At 42.0% G+C, this 25,000-nt stretch overlaps 1 protein-coding gene across 2 annotated transcripts in view; it reads left to right on the top strand.

Annotated features, from left to right (window-relative positions):
* Window positions 1–25,000, top strand: part of LOC143037913 (ecdysone-induced protein 78C-like) — a 416,501-nt gene that overhangs the window by 131,866 nt on the left and 259,635 nt on the right. For both annotated transcript variants that reach the window (XM_076206575.1, XM_076206576.1), the window contains exon 2: window positions 2,915–3,594. In XM_076206575.1, the coding sequence (XP_076062690.1) occupies window positions 3,437–3,594 (158 nt within the window). In that variant the 5' untranslated portion in view covers window positions 2,915–3,436. The remainder of the gene's footprint in view (window positions 1–2,914; window positions 3,595–25,000) is intronic.

The following is a 25,000-nucleotide window of genomic DNA, read 5'->3' as shown; positions in this document are numbered from 1 at the left end:
CGCACAAACCGATAATCTCTCTCTCTCTCTCTCTCTCTCTCTCTCTCTCTCTCTCTCTCTCTCTCTATTTTCGAATTGGTAGTTTGACGATTCGACCCTTTAGCGTCAGAATGCAACATTGCGGACATTCGTATGTGGCCCACGAAACAGCTGAGCTATGTTAATATAGTTCACGTTGTTAAACACTTAATGTATTTCTAAATAGAATACTTTCCATCTGATAAGAGGCGTTTTGTGAAATGATACCAGTTGAGCATTAACGAAAGATGGATGGGTAAACTTCTGTTGCTTGCTGGGGCAGGTTTTGGTGTTCCCCAGTGGGTTAAATTCCAATCATGATTTGGTTTAGCGTCACGACCTCCCCCCCATCAGGAGGCTAGGACGGTGCCCCTTACAGAGGACTTTGTAGCGTGGAATTTAAGTAACCATGCCCTTGGTTCAACTCGCCGGTGGCAGTGTTCGAACCGCCATCACCTCGACCTTCGCCCAAGGTAGCGACGCTCTAACTCGATCGGCTAAAAAGGTTCATAAAGGAATCGTGTCCCTTTGTACGTACATTTTATTTGCATATTTTTCAACACCTTTGTTACAACAGACATGAATAAAATCACCTGCCGGGAAAGAGTATGAATGGGAAAAGTATTGTCTTATATGTAAGGAGGTTGTCGAAGTAGTCTGTAAACTCTTCAGCACCGAGGAAGTTCCGCAGAGACGAATCAAATCATCTGACGTCATGAATAACAACATCTCAAAAGATGGCCCATTATTTGCAATGGACAATCAACATCTTGCAACATCGTATACATCACCTGTTATTCCCTCCTCGTAGACACTTGTTCCACATTGCATGGAGAAGCTCCTGCATTTTTTTTTTTTTTTTTTCGTCCAAGGCCTCACGAGGAAACGACTCTATTATGGTGTGGCGGGTTTTAAATTCCTTAGCTTTCGTTCGTCTATCTTTGTGTGTGTTCAGAGGTGAGGACCATCTGTTGGGAGGAATGGGCTTAGGTCATCTTAGGTCTCTTTAGTAGAGGTTTGGAGTAAAATACATTGCATAGATCACTAGCAAAGATATTCAGCTCTTACTGTATATGTATGTATATATATATATATATGTATATATATATATATATATATATATATATATATATGTTGAGACATTCTGAGAGATGACGTAAGTGGGAGTAGGAAACACGGGTCTTAGTATAAGTTTATTCCTGACTTGTTTCGAAGGTTTGCTTTGATAAAGCATACCTGCGAAACTAGTCAGGAATAAACTCAGACTAATATTCTTGTGCTTCCTTCTCTCACTTACGTCATATATATATATATATATATATATATATATATATATATATATAATATATATACAGTACATTATATATATATATATATATATATATAATATATATACAGTACATATATATATATATATATATATATATATATATATATAATATATGTATATATATATATATATATATATATATATATATGCTGTATAAATACAGAGACAGATATTGAGTTATCCCTTTTACGTCTATTAACGTTTCCCTTAGCTGAATAAAATCACCTGGCGACAGTCAGAACAAATATAGAAACAATCAAGGGTTTTAAGTCACGTACTTCCTTGTCCAGGGCCCGGGGACGTGCCTCACTCAAGGACCATGACTGAGGAGGCCAGGACTCGAACCTGTGCGTTTGACCTTCCAGCTGTTAACAGACGCGCGCGTTACCATTGTACCACATCAGGTCTCGAAAAATATATAAAATCTTATTTTCATTATTTTGTGATAATTTATTTGTGTTTACCATGATGGTATTTCTTATTAAACAATACATAGAAGAACCAGTAATCATATTTCTAATTATATCATAGCAGGGACACTATTATTTCACTAGAAATATAGCTACTTGTCTTAGAATCTGTCCACAACGGTATTACTCTTAGAATGGAACTAGGAAGATGACTTCCATTGTCCAAGAACTACACAAGAGCTCCAAATAACATAATTGTTTTCTAAAAGGTGATGCACATAGACTCCAGGCTGCTAGATAAGAACAGTATAGGAACATATGGCCAATTTCTAGTTGTCTAACTGTAGAGCAAGAAGGGCATGGGGAAGGGGGGGGGCTTGGAACGTAGTTGCTGGGATGAGTTTGTCTCAGGCTGAAATGAGGCCAATATTTACATATTTTGTTTTACAGAGATTGATGAGGACATTACAATTTTGCAATATATGAGAAAATAACAAGGTAGAATTGCTGATTCGCTGCACATGTAACCTACCCTAAGAGAGTCTAACATAATTGACTGAACCTAACTAAACTCCCAGCAATTTTGGGATCAAATATGAGCTTATTGAATTGTGTGTGTGTGTGTGTGTGTGTGTGTGTGTGTGTGCACATCGGTGAATTGTTTATAATGCCTTCTACCACTTGGAAATTTTGTAGTACCCAGAAGTGATATTTGTCTCTCTATCTATAGATAGGTAAATACATATGTATTTATGTATGTATATATGTATGAGTATTTGTATGTATTCATACATTAGGCTCAGCAGCATTGCCTCGAAGGCTCATTTCAGGTAACATTATTATCTCTCTCTTTCTCTCGTCCCCCCACTCTCTCTCTCTCTCTCTCTCTCTCTCTCTCTCTCTCTCTCTCTCTCTCTCTCTCTCTCTCTCTCTCTCTCTCTCTATTTCTCTATTTCTTCCTCTCTTACTCTTGCTGCTCATCCCTCTTTTGCTCTTTCTCCGTCTTCCTGATGCTCTTCTATTATTTTTTCTCCTCCTCTTCCTCCTCCCTCTCTTCCTCTCCTTTCTTCTTCATTTTGAAAAATTGGAATTTTGTAAGGATCCCTCTAGCAAGAACCTCGCCTAACATTACTCTCGTTCTTCTTGTCCCTTCCAGATTGGCCCTCGGGAAGAAGATGCATGTCCGGACCTGGCCCTCCTGAGTAGGTCAGGTCCACGGGCCATTCTTCCTCGAGTGCGGAGACTCCAGGCGAAGGACGCCAAGGTCGACGTCCTCGTACCACAGGGCACCAGGTGGCAGGGTTCGAACGGCCATCACCTTCGTGGTAAGACCGGCTCGAGTGTCAAGACCCATACAAAGAAACAGAAGCGATACGGTAGTCCTTTATCACACGTGGCGAACTAGTGACTGAATCACTGTTGTATATATATTTATATATACATACATATATACATACATACATATATACATATGTATATGTATGTATACATATATAGATACATATATACTAAGACACACAAATATATATAGATATATATGTATATATATATGTATATATGTATGTATGTATGTATATACGAATATATATATAAATGTATATACACGTGAGTGAAGTATTATGCTCCTGAGATTGGGAGCATTTTGAAGTGAAGCTTTCTCGTATGAACCCTGGCCAAAATGATGATGAGCATGCCCGTGACGTCACTTGCAGGAGGCGTTGTTTCATCTCCTCTGACCAATCACAGCCACGATCTAGCTTCACCTGCCACCAATCACAACCACGGATTCGACTTGACTCCTCCCACCCCGACCTCTCCCACATCGACTTTTATAAGGTAAGTTACGTTGCATGGCTTGAAGGAGGTTAAGCCTCGTTAAAGAGGTTAAGTTTGAGAGTCAGCGTCCACGCCGCCAACGATGAACGCGTCAGCGCTGACTTAAGTTCAGACTACGGTTAGTTCGGGGTTTGTATTCTTAAACGCAATTTTTGGGGATCGGGAGACAGATATCATAAAAATGATGACCCATTCTTTGCTTGGACGTCGTATTTCTAGACTGTATAGCGTCGCATTTTAAGGGTCTTGAAATTTGTTTAAGAATACGAATCGTGAATCTAAGTTTCTAACTTGCCTCTAGATAAATATGGTGTTCCTTTCAAGTGCAAGTGTCAGCAAATTTGAGGAAGATGAAAGGTTAGAATTATTTTTATTTTTTCTCATGATGTTGTTACAATGGCAAGAGTTGATGTTAATTGAAAAAAAAAAAAAAAAAAAAAAAAAAAAAAATATATATATATATATATATATGTATATATATATATATATATATATACATACATATATATATATATATATATATATATATATATATATATATATATAAATAAGTAAATAAATAAATAAAATAAAATAAATAGATGGGAAAGATTTAGCAACATGTCTAAAGGCATCTAAAGGCATCAGCTTGCTAACAGGCAGAATATTTCTTTCACTTTTTGTGTTTCGTTTCCCATAATTAACCAGCGCTTCTATCCTCGGGATTGTGCTGAAGACGATGAGTCATTTAATGAGTAAAGGAGAGGTTTAATGAAGGATAGCCCTAATTAAAAGTGACCATTATCCTTGTTTGTATACAAATTAACATGCAACTATAAAAAAATTATGCGTGCCTCTGATCCTTAAGGGTGCCCCTAACGCCCCTAAAGTATTGATTACAAGTAGCGTATGCGGTCGCCTGTACTGGGCTTATCTTTCATATAAAAGAAATAAAATCTTGTTTCATCATGCCTTGTATCTATGGGTATACACGTGTCAACACACACACACACACACACACACACACACACACACACACACACACACACACACACAAGCACAAGTGTGGAAGACACGGATTGAATTGTTTTAAATAAATGAGAAGATCACATGTATCGAAAATGTTAAGCATTTTATTCAAGAGCGGTTGATGTAGTGCTAGAGAAATTACGTATACTTGGATATCAAGAAAGCTTTTGATAAGGTACCTAACAAACAACAACTGTAGAAATTAGAGCACACTGGAGGACACGAAGGAAACTTTTTGGAATGGATGAGTGGCGACAGTAATGAAGGACAAGTTCTCAGGATGAATGGAAGCTTGTAGCGGAGTCCCACAAGGATTAGTGTTGGTTCCCGTAATGGTTTTGGTTTTGCATATGTAACATGACGAAGGAATGATCTACGCTGACGTGTTTGTAGAAGAGCCATAGATTACGAGGAGGGTAAAAGATGGTGAAAGATTGCATGTCGTTAAAACTGGTCAAATACACACACACACACACACACACACACACACACACATAGACACACATATAGACACACACACACACAGACACACACACTCAGACACACACACACACACACACACACACATATATATATATATATATATATATATATATATATATATATATACACACACTGTATATTCCATGAGAAATGAAAGTTACAACAACAAAAAGATAGGGGAGTGTTGATCGTGGATAATTTGTCACCCGTCAAACACACTATACTGGAAATAATAATTCATAGAGAGCCTAATCCGCCCTAGATTAGAATATGCAGCGTGGGTGTTGATTAACGCACTAAATGAAAGGATATGAATAAGTTAGACAGAGTATTGAGAGCAGCAACCAAATTTATCCCCAATCTAGCAGATAAATCGTACTAGAAGTTAGACGCCTTCGATCTGCCTTCACTGAAAGGAAGAAGAGAAATGTAAATGAAAATGTGGCCAAAAGTTAGACCAGAGGGAGCCATTAGATCATGGGAACAAATTGAGAATTAAAAGCTTAAAATATATAAAGAAAAGACTTTCCTAGTGTACACGCCAGCTCATGGAATTGCCTAAAAGGAGATATAGTTCAATCTAAATCCAGAAATTAATTAAAAAACCATTTTGATCGATGGAGAATATGAGGAACCTCCCGAGTGTAGCTCCGCTTTTGTATGTTACAATTAAGTAAAACACACACGCGCGCGCATGTTTGTTTTTTGTAATGATAGTGATGATACATTAATTGACCGACCTAACTGCACCTCGGTTTCTACTCCCCCTTCACCTCTACCCCATCTCTTTGTTCTTTATTTTTCATTTATTTATTTTTATTATTTTTTTTTCCATATCGGTGACGTCACCTCTCTCCAAGCATTCCTCTGAATAATTGTTACTTTGTAATTGATCTTGCCATTCTTGTGTCTCCTCTTTAATACCAAGACGTTCCATTCCCCGTTCTATTCTTCTTTACACTTCTGCTCCATGTCAACAGAGTTCCCGATAAGTTTTCAGAATCACAGTCATGTCACATTCCTTGCATCTGTCCCTGTTTGTTTTATTATTATTATTATTTTTTTTTTTTTTTCAATATTTTGATCACTTGCTACCCTCAGACAATCTGTTTCTTTCGCCTCTGTCGCTCTGCCATTGTACATTGTTCGTCATAAGTCAGATGCACCATGTGCTTCACTACAATATCTCAGTGACATCTTACAATTTTTTTTTTTCATCTTTTATATTTTATTATACGGACTGGAACACCTTTACCTTCAGTGTTTCAGTTTTCATCAGAAAAATCCGTCGTCATGGAAAATGTCTTTTTTTTGTGACCACTCTTTCCGTACACTGGAAAGGTATGCAACCCTTCCTATTCTTAGTTGATTTCCGGATCTTGGCGAACTGGATTTTCCATAAATTATGGAAATAAAGATTCTCTCGTTCTCTCTCTCTCTCTCTCTCTCTCTCTCTCTCTCTCTCTCTCTCTCTCTCTCTCTCTCTCTCTCTCTCTCTCTCTCTCTCTAGACACTTGACTTGGATTTTGCACAATCTCTTCTTGTTTTGCGTATCTTTCTGTTAAGTTGCGATTCCTCTTGGATGTATCTTGGAAGATGAAGAGGGGATTTGGCTCGTCATGGGGAGTGGGGGGGGTTAGGGGTGAAGGAGATTCTTCTTTGATGATTAATTAATTATCAAATCATCCAGGCCAGCTCCCCAGGTATAACGCAGACTCTTCCTTTAATTATTTATCAACATTGTCTTGACATTCGCTGATTATTATTATTTTTTTTCAAATGTGGTTTCTTCTTTAGTTATTTCTTTGGCCTTTTTTAATCAACGTGACGATGGTTGATTCCTAAACTTGTAATTTGTGAATATCCTACACTTCGACAGATCTTCTGTTTTATTTTTATTTTTGATTTATATTCTCTTACATATTAGAGTCGTTCTGGGTTGCCTCAGGTTCTCCAGTAAAAAACAACTTCTTTGTAATTTGAATGAATTGATTTATTCGTTGCAAGGTTAAACCTTAGTTTGATGTGGGTAGTGGTGGTATCATGTAACCCCTGTGTTTACACACACACACACACACACACACACACACACACACACACACACACACACACACACACACACACACACACACACACACACACACACACACAGACCCTTTCCTCCTTTTACCTATTAAATTTCTCTAACTTCTTGTGTTCATTCATGTTTTTTCTCCTTTTCATGTGTTGTAGCAAATGTTTCTATACTTCCCCTCCAGCCTCTCGCTCGCCTCCGTCCACCCATTCACACCCTAACAGGTGACGTCATCATCCCCCTCCTATTCTCCATCGTCCCCCTTAAGTCTCCTCCTTCCTTCCACCGGACCCCTCCCGCTTCACCTTCTACTCTAAAATACTCATTTTCTCTTCCATCTCTTCCTCACCCTTGTTGTCTTTCTTCTTCTCCCTCTCCTCTTCCTCTTACTTTCGCTCCTCCTTCTCCACATCTTTTTCCACCACTTCTTATTGATATTTTTCTATTATTCCTCTTCCTCTTGTTCTTCCTCCTCTTACACTCCATTTGTTGCCTCTTCTCTTGCTCTTGAACTTATACTCCTCTCTCTCTCTCTCTCTCTCTCTCTCTCTCTCTCTCTCTCTCTCTCTCTCTCTCTCTCTCTCTCTCTCCTCTTCTTGTTCCTACTCTTGCCTCTTCGCCTCTTGCCTCCGCCTCCCAGCATGCGTTCACCAAGGGTAGGTCATGTGTAACTAACCTATCTGTTTACATTAATATCTACAAGGTGTCAGATAACAATGTAAATTTCAATATTATTTATCTTGACGTTAGCGAAGACTTCTAAATAAGGTCAAGGTCCATGACATGGGAGGAAAAGTGTTTGAAAGGATTAGAGCAGTGATCACTGACAGAAGATAGTGTCACCATCAACGGTGTAAAATCCAAATAGGGGAGTGTTAGTAGTGGAGTTCCCCAGGGCTCGGTTTTGGGTTCTTTAATATTCATTATATATATAAACGACTTGGACAATGGTATTAGTAGTGATGTTTGTAAGTTTGCGGACGATGCTAAAATAGGACGCCAAATTACGTCAAGAGAAGACGCCGGGATACTGGGTTGGTGAAATGGCAAATGGACTTCAATATCTCAAAGAGCAACGCGTTAAATGTAGGTTTACACAACCCAGAAAATATATATAGCTTAGATAACACCTTTTTAGAAACAAATGAGTGCGAGAGAGACTTGGGAGTGCTAGTGAGTTCTGACCTTAAACCCAAGAAACGGTGTGTTGGGGCCAGGAATAGAGCTAACAGAGCACTAGGTTTCATTGCTAGGACGGTTACGAATAAAAGCGCACAGGTAGTTATCAAACTGTATCTGTCGTTAGACCTATCCGTGACTATGCGCTACAGTTTTAGTCTTCGTCATATAGAATGGATATTAATTCACTAGCATCAGTACAGAGAACAAAAACCAAAATTATACATGGGTTCAGAAATTTACCTTATGAGGACATGCTGAAGCACCTTAATATACACCCTCTGGAATGACGCAGATTGCGGGGTGATCTAATAGAGGTGCTCAAGTGGATTAAGGGTTTCAACAAAGGTGATCCAGACAGAGTCATCATATCAAGACAACAGGATAGGACGTAGTAATGGATTTAAATTGGACGAATTCAAATTTAAGAAGGAAATAGGCAAGAACTGGTTTAACAGTAGAGTGGTCAGTGAATGAAATAGACTTTGTAACCATGTAGTAGTGAGCGATCAAAGTATCAGTGGTTTTAAGAGAAGGTTAGATAACTCTATGGATGAGGAGGATATGTGTTAATGGACACGAAACTGCCTAGTGTAGGCCTTAAGGTCTCTTGCAGTCTCCTTCATTCTTATGTTCTCTTTCTTCTATGGCTCCTTCATCTCTTGTTCCTCCTTTTTCTCCTCTTCTTTTGCTCCTACTGCTAGTCTTCTTCCTTCTCTTCTTCCTTCTACTACTCTTCTTATTCCTGCTCTTGCTCACCGTCTTACTCTTCGTCTTACTCTTGGTTCCAACTCTTCTCCTCTTCCTTCTCTTCCTCCTTTTCCTCCTCCTCCTTTTCCTTCTCCTCCTCTTCCTTCTCCTCCTCCTCTTCCTTCTCCTCCTCCTCTTCCTTCTCCTCCTCCTCTTCCTTCTCCTCCTCTTCCTCCTCCTCATCTTCCTTCTTCTCCTTCTCCTCATCTTCATCCTTTTCCTCTTCCTTTTCATCTTCCTCCTCCTCCTCCTCCTCCTCTTTGTCCCTTGTCGGTAGTGACATCCGCTCCTCTCTCGCAGTCCATCACGGATCCGTCCTGCCAATCACCCCCCGTCATTACACGCGTGATTGGGGAGTGATTGGTTCGCGATTGTGGATATTACGTTGTTTGACCATTTCATTGTCTGGGTCTTATAATGGATAACCATTTTGTTCATTGATCTATGCGAGTGCTGTGCTTCAGGGCTCTTATTATACACACATTGTGCTATACAATATAGTCCCTGGATTGTACAAGCGGTGCTGTGCGTATGCAAATGGATTCAAGTGAATGACTCTCTTGTCCATATACATATATATATATATATATATATATATATATATATATATATATATATATATATATAATATATATATATACTCTGTGTATGTATGTGTGTCTTTGTGCTGGAGAAATCACGTAGACTCGTGGTTGTAAGTATGCGGAAAACCACAAGGACAAATAAACTGTGTGACGAGCGCTTTCGTCTATTTAGACATCTTCAAGGAAAAATGTCCTTATAGACGAAAGCGCCCGGTCCACAATTGACTATTTTCCGTGTGTATGTACACACACACACACACACACACACACACATACATACACATACATATATATATATATATATATATATGTATATATATATATATGTGTGTGTCTGTGTCTGTGTAATGTAGATAATATACATATAGTATATACAACATATATACGGTACATGCATTATACATATATATGTGTATGTATAATCAGTTACTCATTAAAGGACTCGAACTAGGTACACTGTTTATCTGCTCCAGTCCCCAACCCACCGCACCACGGAGCAATGGCCGTTGCGTGCGTTCGTGTGTGCGTTCGTGTGCGTAAAAATGTTGATGTGAATAAATCTCACAGTCTCTTTTTAACGTTCAATTATTCTGTACACCATAAGCTTTCATTGTTCTTAACTGTACTATTGTTTAATAGAATGGTATACCTCCCTTTTACAATTCTTTCGAATTATTGCCTTAACATGTTAGGTTTTGCGAACATTGTATATATATATATATGAGATCTTTTGTACTGTTATTTTATTGTGTGAATATTGAATACATTGTGGGTCCATTTTATTGTTGGACCAAAGTAATATGTGTGTGTGTGTGTGTGTGTGTGTGTGTGTGTGTGTGTGTGTATGTGGCTTACACTGTTTCCATCCAACGTGTTGTTCTGAACTATTTTATTATTTTCATTTTAGCCCGTTTGGAGTTATATCTCTTCGAAAACGGAGACATAGGTCGTAAATTTTTGGATAGACATTTTGATTTATTTAGCTGTGATGGGGACTTTGAGGAAAAAGGGATCTTCACCCCGCCCCATCACAAAAAATATATAGATAAAAAAAAAATAATAATAATAATAATAATTTTAAAATTCCTTTATTCGTAGCTCACGGGCATTCCCCCCCCCCTCCCCGTTTTCTAAAATATAATCTCCCCTATCATATGTGTTTCACCCTTCCAATCCCCGCCCCACCTCTCCTGTGTCCCCCCCACCCCGTTTTCTATGTCTATCTCCCCTATTTCTACGCCAACCAAAACAATCTTTCTCCTTCCAGTCAGTAGCGCCTCCCATCCCTTCCCCCTCACTCCCACATTCCTCCCTGGGTTCATCCCCCCCCCACTTGAGTGACTCCCCCCTTTCTTCCCCACCGGACATATTCCCCCCTTTCCATCAATATTCCCCCCTTCCCCTTTTTTCACTAAACTACCCAATATGTCAATAGTATATATTTCCCTTTCTCACTCCAGAACGCCCCCTACCACCCTACCGGCGCTCTTTCGATATACCCCCATGAATAGTTCCCCCCTGAATAGTCTCCCCTAACTCAGTCTCCTCCCCCACTCCCCTAGCGGTTTCTACTCCCCTTAAGAAAAAATACCACCATAATAGTCTCCCTATATCTATACAATCCCCCCAACCATCCTTTGAAAATTTTTCTTTCCTTTTTCGTTTGAATAATTTTCTCCCCCCTCCTTCATCAGTATCCCCCCATCCCCTTTCCTCCCCCATCAGATTTCTTTCCTTTCAAAGAAGACTTCTGACCATCTTTAACTTAAACTCTTCTTTCTTTCTGTTACCCGCCATAAATCTTTTCTCTTTTAATCTTACTAAATCCACCTCTTCAGGATCATATTCTCTTTAAGGATAGAATCGCTGACGAAATGCAAATCACGTTTTCTTTCACACTTTCTTCTCTGAACTATCTCTCTTTAGCTCCCTTCCTGGAATGACTTCCCCCCCATCTCCCCCTCCTTCCCCGAACGCCCTCTCCCCTTCCCCCCACACCCTTTAGGAGTGAGGAAGAGGAGGAGAAGGTAGGGGGAGGTCAAAATATGTCCCTTTAAAACGCATAAAATACCTTTTTCTTCAGCCAGATTGAAATATATAAAATACGTGACCGTTTTATTAAAAATCTCCCCTTTTCTCTCTCTCTCTCTGTCTCTCTCCCTCCCTTCAGCCTCCCTTCCCCCCTCCCCTCTCCCCCCTATATCCGGAAGATCACTGGGCAACTAAATATTTGATGCGGTTGGTTTCTTTCCAGGGCTCACCGTTTTCTTTTAATCATTTTTGGCAACCGTCCCTCGTTTTCTGACACTCGTCCTTGTTTATCCCTACCCCGGACGAGGGCCAGGCTCCGTTTTCTTTCTCTCCCCTCGCGAGCGTTTGGGATCTTAGACTGATCGCTTGTCGTTGGATCCCCGAAATGCCCTTTGTGATGTTTATTTTTTTTATTTATTTATTTATTTTTTATTTTTTTTTACCTCTTTTTTATTTTTATCTTCTTTTTCCTTGTTTTCTTTTTTCTCTTTTTCCTTTCGACCTATTTTTTTTCCCAATTTCCTTCTGTTTTTTTCTGTCTTCATTTTTTTTCTTTTTTTTTCTTTCACCCTTTTCCTCGTTTTCAATATTGTTCTCTTTGTTTTTCTTTTTCCCCCTTTTCTCCTTTTTCTTTTCTTTTTGTTCTTCAACCTCTATGACATAAATTCTCCTATGATAGACAACAAACTATCCTATGATAGACAACAAACTATTTTATTCACGGAAGGCTCTTGACTCCTCTGAAAGGACTACAGTGGCGGTAGCCCTTCACACGCAGTGCGGATCCGCGTGCGTGTGTACATGCGTGGATTTGCAGGATTCACTAAAGCATTCAATTCCAATTACCATTGTATCGAACATGTTCTTGCCAGCACCAGACGATTTTATTCGGCGTAGAGGGACCTCTGGGCCGTAGAGGTTAATATATATATATATATATATATTATTATTATTATTATTATTATTTTTTTTTTTTTTTTTTTTTTTTGTCCTACAGTGGCATAATGACGGCGTAGTAGAGATAGTTTGTTAGACTAGGAACCTCTAGAATAATTTAGTTGATAAAAAAAATCCTAGTTAATAGAAAAAGGAATTTATTCAAAGATGAACTTCGATGTAAACAAAACTCCAGAGTAAGTGGTGTACAAATTAACGATTTACAAATATTAATATTTATGTGCCAAAGAGAGAGAGAGAGAGAGAGAGAGAGAGAGAGAGATCTATGCCCAGGACCTGCCAAAACCCAGGAAGTCTTTGAGTGTTTTTTTTTTTTTTTTTTTTGAGTTCTTCAGGAGTACAGAAACTCCAAAATTCCCTTGCAGTACCGAATTCCAGAATGTCCCTGCAACATTTTCGCTATCTGGGCATGTTCCCGGTTTTTGGTGTGAGCTGGGACCCCACAAGACGAGGGTTCTGCAAGAACAACGCCGCTCGTGCGAAATTCATAAAATATGAAGAACTCGAGAAACAAAGAACATTTTTGGATTCGGCGATGACCCGGGGAGGCAGGAAGAAGGAACTCCCCCGGCCATCTGCAGGCGGTGACGACGAAGAGAGGAGCAGGAGGGGGAGGAGGGGAGGGGAGAGTGTCATCAGAGAGCGGATGGTTCTCTCTGTGCGATCTTCAGTTCGATTCTGTTCCTTGTGCCCCGGGTGAAACAGGAAGTGGTTTTTTTTTTTTTTTTTTTTTTTTTTTTTTTTTGTCTGTTATCGATATCCTCTCTCTCTCTTTCCCCCTCTCTCTCCCTCATCTCTCTCTCTCTCTCTCTCTCTCTCTCTCTCTCTCTCTCTTGGAAGATACACAAGTACGAATACCTCTAACTATTCGATTTTATTCGTTTGACAGGAGACCCCGGCTTGATCGGTTTCCCGGTGGGTCGAGACCCCGTTTTGCGTGTCTTTTCGTTGTCATCTACTCTTGTTTGTCTTCTTTGTCACGAATCTCGTCAAGTCTCACAATTGTAAATAATAATAATAATAATGATAATAATAATAATAATAATGATAATAATAATATAAATAAATGAATGAATAAAATAAAATAGAATCTTAAATAAATTGATAAGTCTGTTTTTGCTAAATTTCACGTATATGGTCAGATTTCTTGAATTTTGTCATATCACACACATTTGGTCAACTTTTTTTTTCAATTTTTGTCAACTCATCAATTTTACCATATTTCAGGGAAATTTGCGTATTGTATTACATAACTTCACACAAGTTCACACACAATTTGGCAAAATCTTACGTATTTTGCCAAATATCGAAGTCGCCAATTTTTTGCTAAATATTACGTATTTTGCCCAACCACTCGTATTTTGCCTAACCTCGAAATTTACCAAATATATTCAAATTTGCCAAATTATTTCACAAATCTCACTAAATCTATTTTTTTAAGTCTCATGAATTTGGCCATTTCTGAATTATTTGGCCAAATTATGACTTATTGGACTCGTCTTTGCAGACCTTCTCTTGTTTTTTCATGACGTCATGTCGACTTTGGGGACATTAAAGAATCCGCTGAATTTGATTTAATTTAATTTTAATTTGTTTTGTTTGAATTTTAGTTTTTTTTTCATTTTTGCGTCATTATTTTTCGTCTTTATCTGTATTTTTTATTTTATTTATCCATTTATTTATTTATTCATTCATTCATCATCTTATTTATTTACCTGTTTATTTTATTTATTTATTTTTGCAGTATTGGCTTACTTTAATGATAAATAAGATAAATAAAATTCTACAAATTATTATCCATTCAAATCATTCTCAATTCAAGTTTCCCTCGATAGACTAAAAAATCACCTGCCGACATTCGTAACGAAACTTTGGGTCCGTCTGGTGTGGTGACATTAATTCACACGTCACCTTGATACAGAGCGTCTCTGTCTCTGATTTATCAAAAGAACTTTGTCCGCATCATCACTGACCTTCAGCCTTCGGGCAACATCAAAGAACATCAGACTCTGTGTGTCAAAGGGTCCCGTAATGGCTGGAAAATAAGTCACCAATTCAACGATTTGGGAGTTGAACTGAGGCCCAAATATGGACAGAGAGATGTCCGTCCCCCCCCCCCTTCCCCATCTCCCAGCAACAACAATATCTCTCCGCCCCAGCGCCCCCCCAAAAAAAAAAATAATAATAATAAATAAATATAATGAGGTGTCTTGGTCATGACGAGACTCGGCGTGACCGCTGACGCCGAAGAACGACCCAAGTCTTCAGGAGGGCGATGTCTTCTTCTTCTTCTTCTACTTCGTTTTCATCCTGTTCCTCTTTCTCCTATTCTTATTCTTATTCTTCATTATTCTCATCCTCTTTCTCTTCTTCCTCTTCTTTTTCTTCCTCTTCTTCATCATCCTCTTTCTCTTCTTCCTCTTCTTTTTCTTTTTCTTCTTCATCATCCTCTTCATCTTGTTTTCTTCTTCTTTTTCTCTTCTTCTTCATCCTCTTTCTCTTCCTCGTTTTATTGATCTTTATCATTCACTTTCTCTTTCTCTTCCTTTTTTTCTTGATCTTCATTCACTTTCTCTTCCTCTTCCTCTTCCTCTTCCTCTTCCTCTTCCTCGTCTTCCTCCTCTTCTCCCCCTTCTTCTCCTTCCTCTTCTTCTTCCTCTTGTTCTTCATCGTCTTTTTCTTCTTCGTCTTTCTTTTCTTCTCCATCTTCTTTATCTTCCTCTCCTTCAGTTTGTTGCAAACAAGCGGCGTCTAGGCGACGAGTTCCAAGGAACTGGAACACTGGAACACTTTACAGTTCTTAACGAGATCGGATGCATGTGAAAAATATATACAGTATGTGTGCATATACATGTTTATATATATATATATATATATATATATATATATATATATATACATATATATATGAAGGAATGAAAGAATAAAGAAATACATAGCTAGATAAGTAATATAGAATACAATAAATTGATGACATATAATATAATAGTAATGGGAATATGTATAACAAAATTCAATAAGTAATAAAAAGTACCCAATTAGGTAATAAAAGAAAATTAAAACAACGGGAAAGTTAAAAAAAAGGTTGTTCATTACGAGTATTGTGACAGTTTCTGTCGAAGGGAAACATTACTAGATTTAAAAAAAAAATTAAAAATGATAAGTCATTGAATTTTTGAAACTCCAAACGAAATATTTTGGGCGCAGATTAGGAATTACTCCCCTTCAAGTTTAGATAAATGAGGATATATAATTCTTTTGGACCCAATTACACAAGCGTTGAACTTTATTCATTTCATTTAACCGAGCGCCAGGTAATTTTATTCATCTGAGTTGGGATTTTGAACAAAATATGTCGAAAAGGTAATTGGAAATGAGGGAGGGGGTGGGGAGGAGGTGGGGGATGTTCTAACCTATTGCTTGTGGTTGTGGTTGTCTATTTGTAATAAGCTTAAGTGTGAATATGACACCCCACGCGTCTCTCTCTCTCTCTCTCTCTCTCTCTCTCTCTCTCTCTCTCTCTCTCTCTCTCTCTCTCTCCCTCTCTCTCTTCTGCTCTCTCTCTCTCTCTCTCTCTCTCTCTCTTTTCTGCTCTCTCTTTCTCTTCTCTGCTCCTCTCTCTCTCTGTCGTTCTCTGTCTCGGTCTCTCTTTCTCTTCTCTGCTCGCTCTCACTCTCTCCTCTGTTCTGTCTTTCTTTCTCTTTCACACACACACACACACGCATATACCTACTCCTATACCATTACGCACATAAAGGCCCACGCATACGCGTGCACACACACACATACACACACACACACACACACACACACACACATACACACACACATACACACACACATACACACACGCTTGTGTATTATTCCTTACAAGAATCCCTCAATCTTCTTCCATTCCTCTCTCTTTTTCTCTCTCCCTCCCTTTCCTTCTCTCCCTTATTTCCTCTCCCTACCCCTTCCCCCACTCCCTCCCCCCTCACTCCCTTTTCCTCCCACTTCCTCCCCTGATTTCGTCCTACTTCCACAACTCCCAATGGAGTTCCTTTAACCTAATTAGCCTTTGCTCTATTTCCACTCCAGTCTTAGCCTTTCTCTTGGAGTGGTTGCCTCCTCCCTTTTTCTTCTTCTTCTTCTTTTCTTTTTGCCAACTCCTCTCCCCTCCCACTCCCTCTCCCCCCTCCCTCCTCCCTCCCTCTCCCCCCTCCCTCCTCCCTCTCCCCCTCCCCCCACCCGACCTCCCATCTTAAGAACTGAAGGTTCTTCTCCGACAAGGTTAAGTGTCTTCATGGGAACAAACACAGGTTTTGACTCCCCCCCCCTTTAAAAAAAAATCCATGGGAGGTACTGTATTTTTACTTGTAAAAGGAAAAAGTTCTGGGGTGGTCACTACAACCAGATTTTTATCCAACAAGAAAAAAATCCTTCTACCTCTGTCGATGGATTTTTTATTTTGGAACACTAGAAAAAATCCTAGGAGTTTCAGGTACCCTTAGAGAGAAAAAAAAAACGAAACTGTACTGGTAAAAAAAAAAAAAAAAAAAAGTAAAAAAAGCGAAACTCATTCATATGGCAACAATCTCAGCTGATCGACAGATGTTGCCATACATGCGAGTCTCGCTTTTCTCAATCCCATAAACACGGTAACGCAATTTACGTAATCAATTCTAACAAAATCCAGACAATTCTATTCAGTTAAGGGACGGGGTCTCGGCCCATATAGGCCCCCAACGGGTCCGAGATGACGTCATCAGCTAACTAGGTTAGTTAGGGTATATTTAGAGAAAAATCTACAAAGCAGAACACTGCATTGAAGGGCCATTTGCCTTAATAGGTTTATCTTCATGATGTCCAGTCTGGTTACCATGACAACAGTGACGTCAACCTTGAGATAGCTCAGGGATCAAAACTAATTAATTTTATGATAAAATTCTTAACGTATGTATAACCATACACACACACACACACACACACACACACACACACACACACACACACACACACACATATATATATATATATATATATATATATATATGTGTATGTATATGTGTGTGTATGTGTGTGTGCACATATAAATAACCATACTGACTTCATGATTTATAAGAATATATAAAAATAATTGTGAACTAGATGCGGAAAGACAATGTTTATCTGTCCGTTACTGATAAGGTGTCCGTTGTATCGATGGGAGACTCCATTTGTCCGCCCATTTGGTTCAAATAGGTCCCACGGGCCACGCAAATTGGTTTGAAACTGTTTATTCTTGTAATAGATAAGCGCTTGTGAGTGAGTGTGTGGGTGTGCGTGCGTGCGTGCGTGTCGTGATAATTATCGTGTATATTAGTCAGTGTATGTGGGTATAGATATATATGTGTGTGTGTGTATGTATGTATGTATGTATGTGGTTACTCATATTTTCGTGCATGGAATGTTAACACATTATTAGGATACAGTTATGGAGTTTCCCTACCTGAAGGGTGAGGGAAGAGGAGGAGAAGGAGGAGGAGAGGGAAGAAGAGGAGGAGGAGGAGGAAGGAGGAGGGAAGTGGAAGAGGATATGGTAGGAGGAGGAGTTCACCAACAAATATTTCAAATGTAAATTGTGTTTCCTAAACTGATTGAAATCGCCTGCCGGCAGCCAGAGTAGATGTAAGAGTCGAATTTAGAGGTCAGAGGGTTAATATACTTAAGCCGGGGAGGGGAGGGGAAGGTGGCGAGGGCTCAAGTTAAATCAAAAGCATCTTATGTTAACCAAAATAAAATGACTTGCGTTTTCCGTTTGGGTACACGAGTTAAGCACATACACACACACACACACACACACACACACACACACACACACACACACACACACTCACTCACGGTTGGTAGAGTTCCCGGCTGCCACTACGGAGGTCCGGGTTCGAATCCCGCCCAGGGCTGAAATACTTTCAGTATCACTGCGCTGCGGGTCGTTACTCCAACTCTCGTGGGTGAGGTGTGTGTGTGTGCGTGTAAAGGTCGCAGCAGTACCCATAGATCGGTCATATATGAGCTCTGAGCTTTCCTCTGGGAGGGTAGTAGCTGTCGATCACGAGTCCAACACGTGATCCAAGACAATGGTGAATCACACACAGACGCGCACGCACACACACACACACACACACACACACACACACACACACACACACACACACACACACACACACACACACACACACACACACACATTTCCTTTACGTTACCAGCCTTTGATTTTCCTTTTTTTTTTTTCTTTTTTCTTTTTCTTTCTTTCTCTCTCCTCTCTATCTTTGATCGCTCTACTTCCATATCTCTCTATTCTCCCAACATTTCTTTTCTCTCCTACTTCTCCTTCCCTTTTCCCTCTCATCCTCCTCCTCCCCCTGACGTTCCTCGTGACGTTTCACCTCCTTCTCCTCCTCCTCCTCCTCCTCCTCCTCCTCCTTCTCGTCCTCCTCCTCCTCCTCCTCCTCCTCCTTCTCCTCCTCCTCCTGACGCTCGTCCTTCTCCCCCTCCTCATTCTTGTCCTTCCCCTTCTCCTCCTCCCCTTCTCCTCCTCCTCCTTCTCCTCCTCCTCCTTCTCCTCCTCCTCCTTCTCCTTCTCCTTCTCATTCTCGTCCTTCCCCTTCACCTCTTACTTCTACTCCTCTTCCTCCTCCTCTGTCTTATCTTCTTTTTTATTTCTTTTTCTTCTTTCCTCTTCTTTCTCCTTCCCCTCTCCTCTTCTTTCTCCCTCCTCTTTCTCTCTTCCCTCCTCTCTCTCTCATCCTTCCTCTTCCCCCTCCCTTACCTTCATCCCCTTTCCTCTTTTATGTTCCTCTTTTTCCGCTCCACCTTCTTCCTCCTCCCTTCTCTTACTTTTCTTTTCTCTTCTTCCTGCATTCTCTTCTCCTCTTCCTCTTTCCTCCTTCCTCTTCCTCCCCTTCCTCCTCTTCCTCTTTCTACTTTTTCTTCAGTCTTTCCTTTTTATTCCTTTTCTCTTCACTTCCTACTCTTCCCACCTCCTCTTCACTCCTTTCTCCTCCTCCTCCTCCTCCTCCCCATCTTCATTCTTCCTCTCCTCCTCTTGCTCTTTCCTCCACCTCCTCCTGACTCGTTTGATCCTCTCTCTTCTCTCTCTTTTCCGACTCGTCCCCTCCCTCCTCCTCCTGTTCTTCCTCCTTCTCCTCCTCCTCCTGCTCCTCCTCCTCTTCCTCCTCTTCCTCCTCCTCTTCTTCCTCCTCTTCCTCCTCCTCCTGTTCTTCCTCCTCTTCCTCATCGTCCTCCTCATTTTCTTCCTCCTCTTCCTCCTCCTCTTCTTCCTCCTCCTCCTCTTCTTCCTCCTCTTCTTCCTCCTCCTGATCTTCCTCCTCTTGCTCCTCCTTCTCTTCCTCATCTTCCTCCTCTTCTTCCTCCTCCTTCTCTTCCTTCTCCTCTTTTTCCTCCACCTCTTCCTCCTCCTCCCGAAGATCCTCGATCGCTCTTCCTTTTACAGTTCGCCTTTATCCCCGAGGCCGCCGATAGAGACACAACTCTTGCTGATGATGCCGCTGCTGCTGCTGCTGCTGCTGCCTGGACTTCCTGCCGGGAAGGAGGAGGAGATGAAGATTGAGGGAGAAGAGGAGGAGGAGGAAGAGGAGAAGGAGGTATAGGGTGAAGAGGAAGTACAGGGTGAAGAGGAGGAGGTACAGGGTGATGAGGAGGAAGAGGAGGAGGTACAGGGTGAAGAGGAGGAGGTAAAGGGTGATGAGGAGGAAGAGGAGGAGGTACAGGGTGAGGAGGAGGGAGAGAGTGAGGGAAGAAAGAAGGATATATTCAGCAGAAGATAAGGAAGAGAAAGAGGAGGAAGATATTGAAGAGGAAAAGGAGGAGGAGGTATAGAGGGAGGTTTACAGGAGGAGGAGGAAGAGATTGACGTGGGAGAGGAGGAGGAGGAGAAGACATTTATAATGAGAGAGAGAGAGAGTGGTGGGGGGAAGGAGAGAGAGAGATGGGGAAAAGAGGTGAGGAACTGACGTCTGTATATTTCAGATTTCGCTCTCCTTCAGCTGAATAAAATCGCCTGGCGGCAGCTGGAAGGAAAAATGGCAGGCGAGTTTATTCAGATGTGTAGGGGTCACGGTCGAATGGTAGGGTTTTCAGTAGGGCGGCCCTCGGGCTGAGGGATTTCTCTCCCATTGTCAAAAAAAAAAAAAAAATATATATATATATATATATATACATGTGTGTGTGTGTCATTGCATTTGGAGTTTGTTTTCGTTTTGTGGATTGATTCTGGCTGCCGTCTGGCGAATTTATTCGTTTTAGGGAAATGTGTATAGATCCATTGAGGTTCAGGTTCTGTGGCAAACGTTGCAGATGTTGCTCTGGATTCCGCTAAGCGATTTTATTCATCTGAAACTTCGTCCCTGGACGGAAGAAGGGCTTAACTTTTTTTTTTTTTTTTTTTTTTTTTTTTTTTGAGTGGCTTTATGGGGAGAGCTAAGAATGTTTTCTATATAAGGTTAGAGAGGCTCGGGACGAAAATCGCTGAGCCTCAGCCAGAAGAATAACTAGAAAGTGTGGTACAGATTTATCGTTGTTGCAGCTGTGATTGTTGTTATCAGTGAAGTTGAGGATTGAGGATCGCGCTCCCGTCAGAGGTTCCTCTTGTCCTCCACCCCACTTATGTTGTGGTCGTATGTGCGGCCAACGCTGAGTAGTCTGATATCAAGGAGTTAAAGGAGGGGAGGAGGAGGAGAGGGAGAGAGGGAGGAGGAGGAGAGAGGGAGGGAGGGGGAAGATCAGAAATCCCTGGGAGAGGGATGTGTCAGTAAGGCAGCCGTGTCGCAGTGGTGGAGGGGGGAGACTTCAGAAATTCCGGTGGTGGTGGTGGTGGTGGTGGTGGTGGTGGTGGTGGTGGTGGGAGAATGAGGGAGTGGATCAGAATTTTAGGTGGTGGTGGTGGTGGGGAGGAGGGGAGAGAGGGAGGATAAAGTAAAGGAGGAAAGAGGAAGGGTAGGAGGAAGAGAGGTACTGCAAAAGAGGAGGAGGAGGAGGAGGAAGGAAGGGAGGGAGGGAGGGAGTAGTCGGATAAGAAAAGTGTGTCGTGGGAGAAGCCATTGCTAGAATGGGACTATGGTTGGAGCCAACTAAATATGATGGTCGGAAAGAGAGGGAGTGAAAGAGGGGAGAGAGAAAGGGGGAAGGAAAGGGAGATGGAAAGGGGGAAATGGAAGGTGGGAGGGAAAAGGGAGAGAGAGGGAGGGAGGGGGAGGGAAGAGGAAGGGGAGGACCAGAAAGTGGAGCATACAGTGCCTTCTCGAGCGCTCTTTCGTGTGTGTGTGTGTGAGGGGGAGGGAGAGGGGAGAGGTGGGGGGAAGGCTATCTGCAAGTGCAGTATACAATGTGCCTAGCGTGGTAAGGTAGGAGGAGAAAGAGGAAGATGAGGAGGAGGGAGAGGAAGGTGAGGAGGAGGAAGATGAGGAGGAGGAAGAGGAAGATGAGGAGGAGGAGGAGGAGGAAAGAGATGAAGATGAGGAAGGGGAGGAGGGAGAGGAAGATGAAGAAGAGGAGGAGGGAGAAAAAGATGAGGAAGAGGAGGAGTAGGAGGGAGTGGAAGATGATGATGATGATGATGAGTGAGAGGAATATGAGGAAGAGGAGGAGGGAGACAGATGAGGAAGAGGAGGAGGGAGAGAAAGATGAGGACGGGGAGGAGGAAGATGAGGAAGAGGAAGAGGACGGAGAGGAAGATGAGGAGGAGGAGGAGGAGGAAGGAGAGGAAGATGAGGAGGAGATGGAGGGAGAGGAAGATGAGGAGGAGGAGGACGGAGGGGAAGATGAGGAAGGAGAGGAAGATGAGGAGGAGGTGGAGTGAGAGGAAGATGAGGAAGAGGAGGACGGAGAGGAAGATGAGGTAGTGGAGGAGGGAGAGGAAGAGGAGGAGGAGGGGGAGGAAGATGAGGAGGAGGGAGAAGAAGATGATGAGGTGGAGGGAGAAGAAGATGATGAGGTGGAGGGAGAGGAAGATGATGATGAGGAGGAGGAGGGAGAGGAAGATGAAGAGGAGGAGGGAGAGGAAGATGGGGAGGAGGAGGTGGAGGGAGAGGAAGATGAGGAAGAGGAGGAGGAAAAAAAATTGGGGGAAAAAGATCACTTATATGCATATGAACGGCAGTATATAATTATTACACAGGTAAACCAGTTATTTGTATCAACATGGGTAAGAGGGTTGGTAGGACTGATTTGAAAACGTTGGTACCCCTGACCACTCGTCATCGTTCACACGAATACGAACGTACTGTGAAAATGGAAGAGGAGGGGGGGATTTGATAGGTGGGGGGAGGGGGGCTGTAGTTCGGAGCCCTCCCCCCCTACCTAATCTCTCATCATCTTTCTCTATTATCTCCCCAGTTTTCGTCGGCCTTCCTCTTCTCCTCTTCCTCCTCCTCCTCCTCCTCCTCCTCCTCCTCCTCCTCCTCCTCCTCCTCGTTCTCTCTCTTTTCCTCCTTCTACTCCTATTCGTTTTCCTCCTCCTTCTCTTCTTCCTCTTTCTCTTTCTCCTCCTCGTCTTCCTTCCTCTTCTCATCCTACTACTCTTCCTTATCTTCCTCCTTCACATCCTCTTCTTTTTTACCATTTGCTCCTCCTCTTCCTCCTCCACCTCCCCTCCTTCTCCTTCCTCCTCCTCCTTTTCTTTTCCTCCTCCTCTTCCTCCTCCTCCTCCTCCTCCCCCTCCTCTTCATTCTCCTCCCCCTCCTCCTCTTCTTTCTCCTATTCTTTCTCCTCCACCTCTTCTTCCTCCTCCTCCTCGTCTTTCGACTCCCCTTCCCCTCTCCCTCCATCCCATCCCTTGCAGCAACATGGGAACACACAATTCCCTTCTGCTCTTCCCCCTTCTTCCGTTTCCTTCTCTCTTCCTCCTCCCTTCTCTCCCTCTCTGCCTTTCCCGCATCCAAATAAACAATTATCCTTCCTCTCCTTCCTCCCTTCCCTCCCCTCTCCCTTCTCCCCTCCCACTCTCCTCCCTGTAAAAATTACAGTATCTCATCCCTCTCTCTCCTCTCCCTCTCTCTCCTTTCTCGTCTCTCTCCCCCTTTCCCCTCCCCTCTCCACTTTCCTTTCCCTTCCCCTCTCTTCCCTCCCTCTCCCCTTCCCTCTTCCCCCTCTATACATATAATATCTTTCTCTCGTTCTTCTTCTCCTTCCCCATCCCTTTGCCTCTCCTCTCTACTCTCTCTCTTTCCTCCCCCATCCAAACATACAATGCCCTCTCCTCCTTCTCCTCCTCTTCCTCCTCCTCCCCCTCCCCCTCCTCCTCCTCCTCCCCTCCTCCTCCTCCTCCCCTTCTCCCTTTTCCTTCCTCTCCCCCCGCCTTCCCTCCCTCCCTCCCTCCCTCCCTCCCTCCCTCCCACTCCCGCTTGCAAACATACACTATTCTCCATGCTTTGCCTATGCCCTCATCACCTTTAAGCTTCGCTCTCTTCCCAAAAGATTTCGTGCGTTGAGTCAAAACTCGTCAAACAATCCAGCCCTTGCCGAGCTGCGTAGCTGTGGCACGGTCTGTGGCTGGGAAATGAGATCGTGACGGTGGCTGCTGTGGACGAGACAGGATCCCTGTCTTCGGGTCTATTCATATCCAACCCTTTGTCTACCTTAGGATGCCAAGAAGTAAGTCACAGTGGTGACGGTGAAGCTTCATGGAAAAGTGCTACTGAGTGTCACGCTGGCTCGTATTGTCCACACGTATAGCTGGGGGCGTTCGCGTTATGCTATGGATCCTTGTTTAACCAATTATGAATATAATGACAACATTATCTCTGAGTGTCAACAGCAACGTTAGCAGCGTTGTCTGCGGCTGTGGGGCTGGGGCTGTGGAGAGCTGTGGGGGCTGTGGAATAAGACCATTATTCCAACACAGCACCTCCCACATGTCGTGTCTTGACTCTCACCGGAATTTAAATTCGATTTTGGACAGAACGACACTATAGCCCTGGTTTTCTCTCGTTGCTGCCATGTTGTTTAGAGCACCAGGGCTCTATGTTGATGTACAACTGTTATTTTCTGTTATTCAGGCGAGTTATGTCATTCTCCTTAAAAAAAAACAAAAAACAGATTTCCACTTGTTACGATTACATGGCAACATATCGATTTTTTTTTATCTACTGAGAAAAAATCTTATCAATAATTGTAATGATAGGATAAAACTTTACCAGTTAAAACTTTGTAAAGTATACAGCCACTGTTTACAAATTGAGAGCTGCTGGCATTCTCACTAGCCCTAGGGGGGAAGGACTCTCTCTCTCTCTCTTTCTCTCTCTCTCTCTCTCTCTTTCTCTTTCTCTCCCTCTCTTTCTCATTTGTAGACATGACCACAGGC

Source organism: Oratosquilla oratoria, chromosome 23 (genome assembly GCF_046742065.1).
Source record: "Oratosquilla oratoria isolate Oo_2021 chromosome 23, ASM4674206v1, whole genome shotgun sequence".
Classification (NCBI taxonomy): Eukaryota; Metazoa; Arthropoda; class Malacostraca; order Stomatopoda; family Squillidae; genus Oratosquilla; species Oratosquilla oratoria.
The sequence above is the reverse complement of the archived record's forward strand: the minus strand, read 5'-3'. Positions and strand labels throughout refer to the sequence as shown.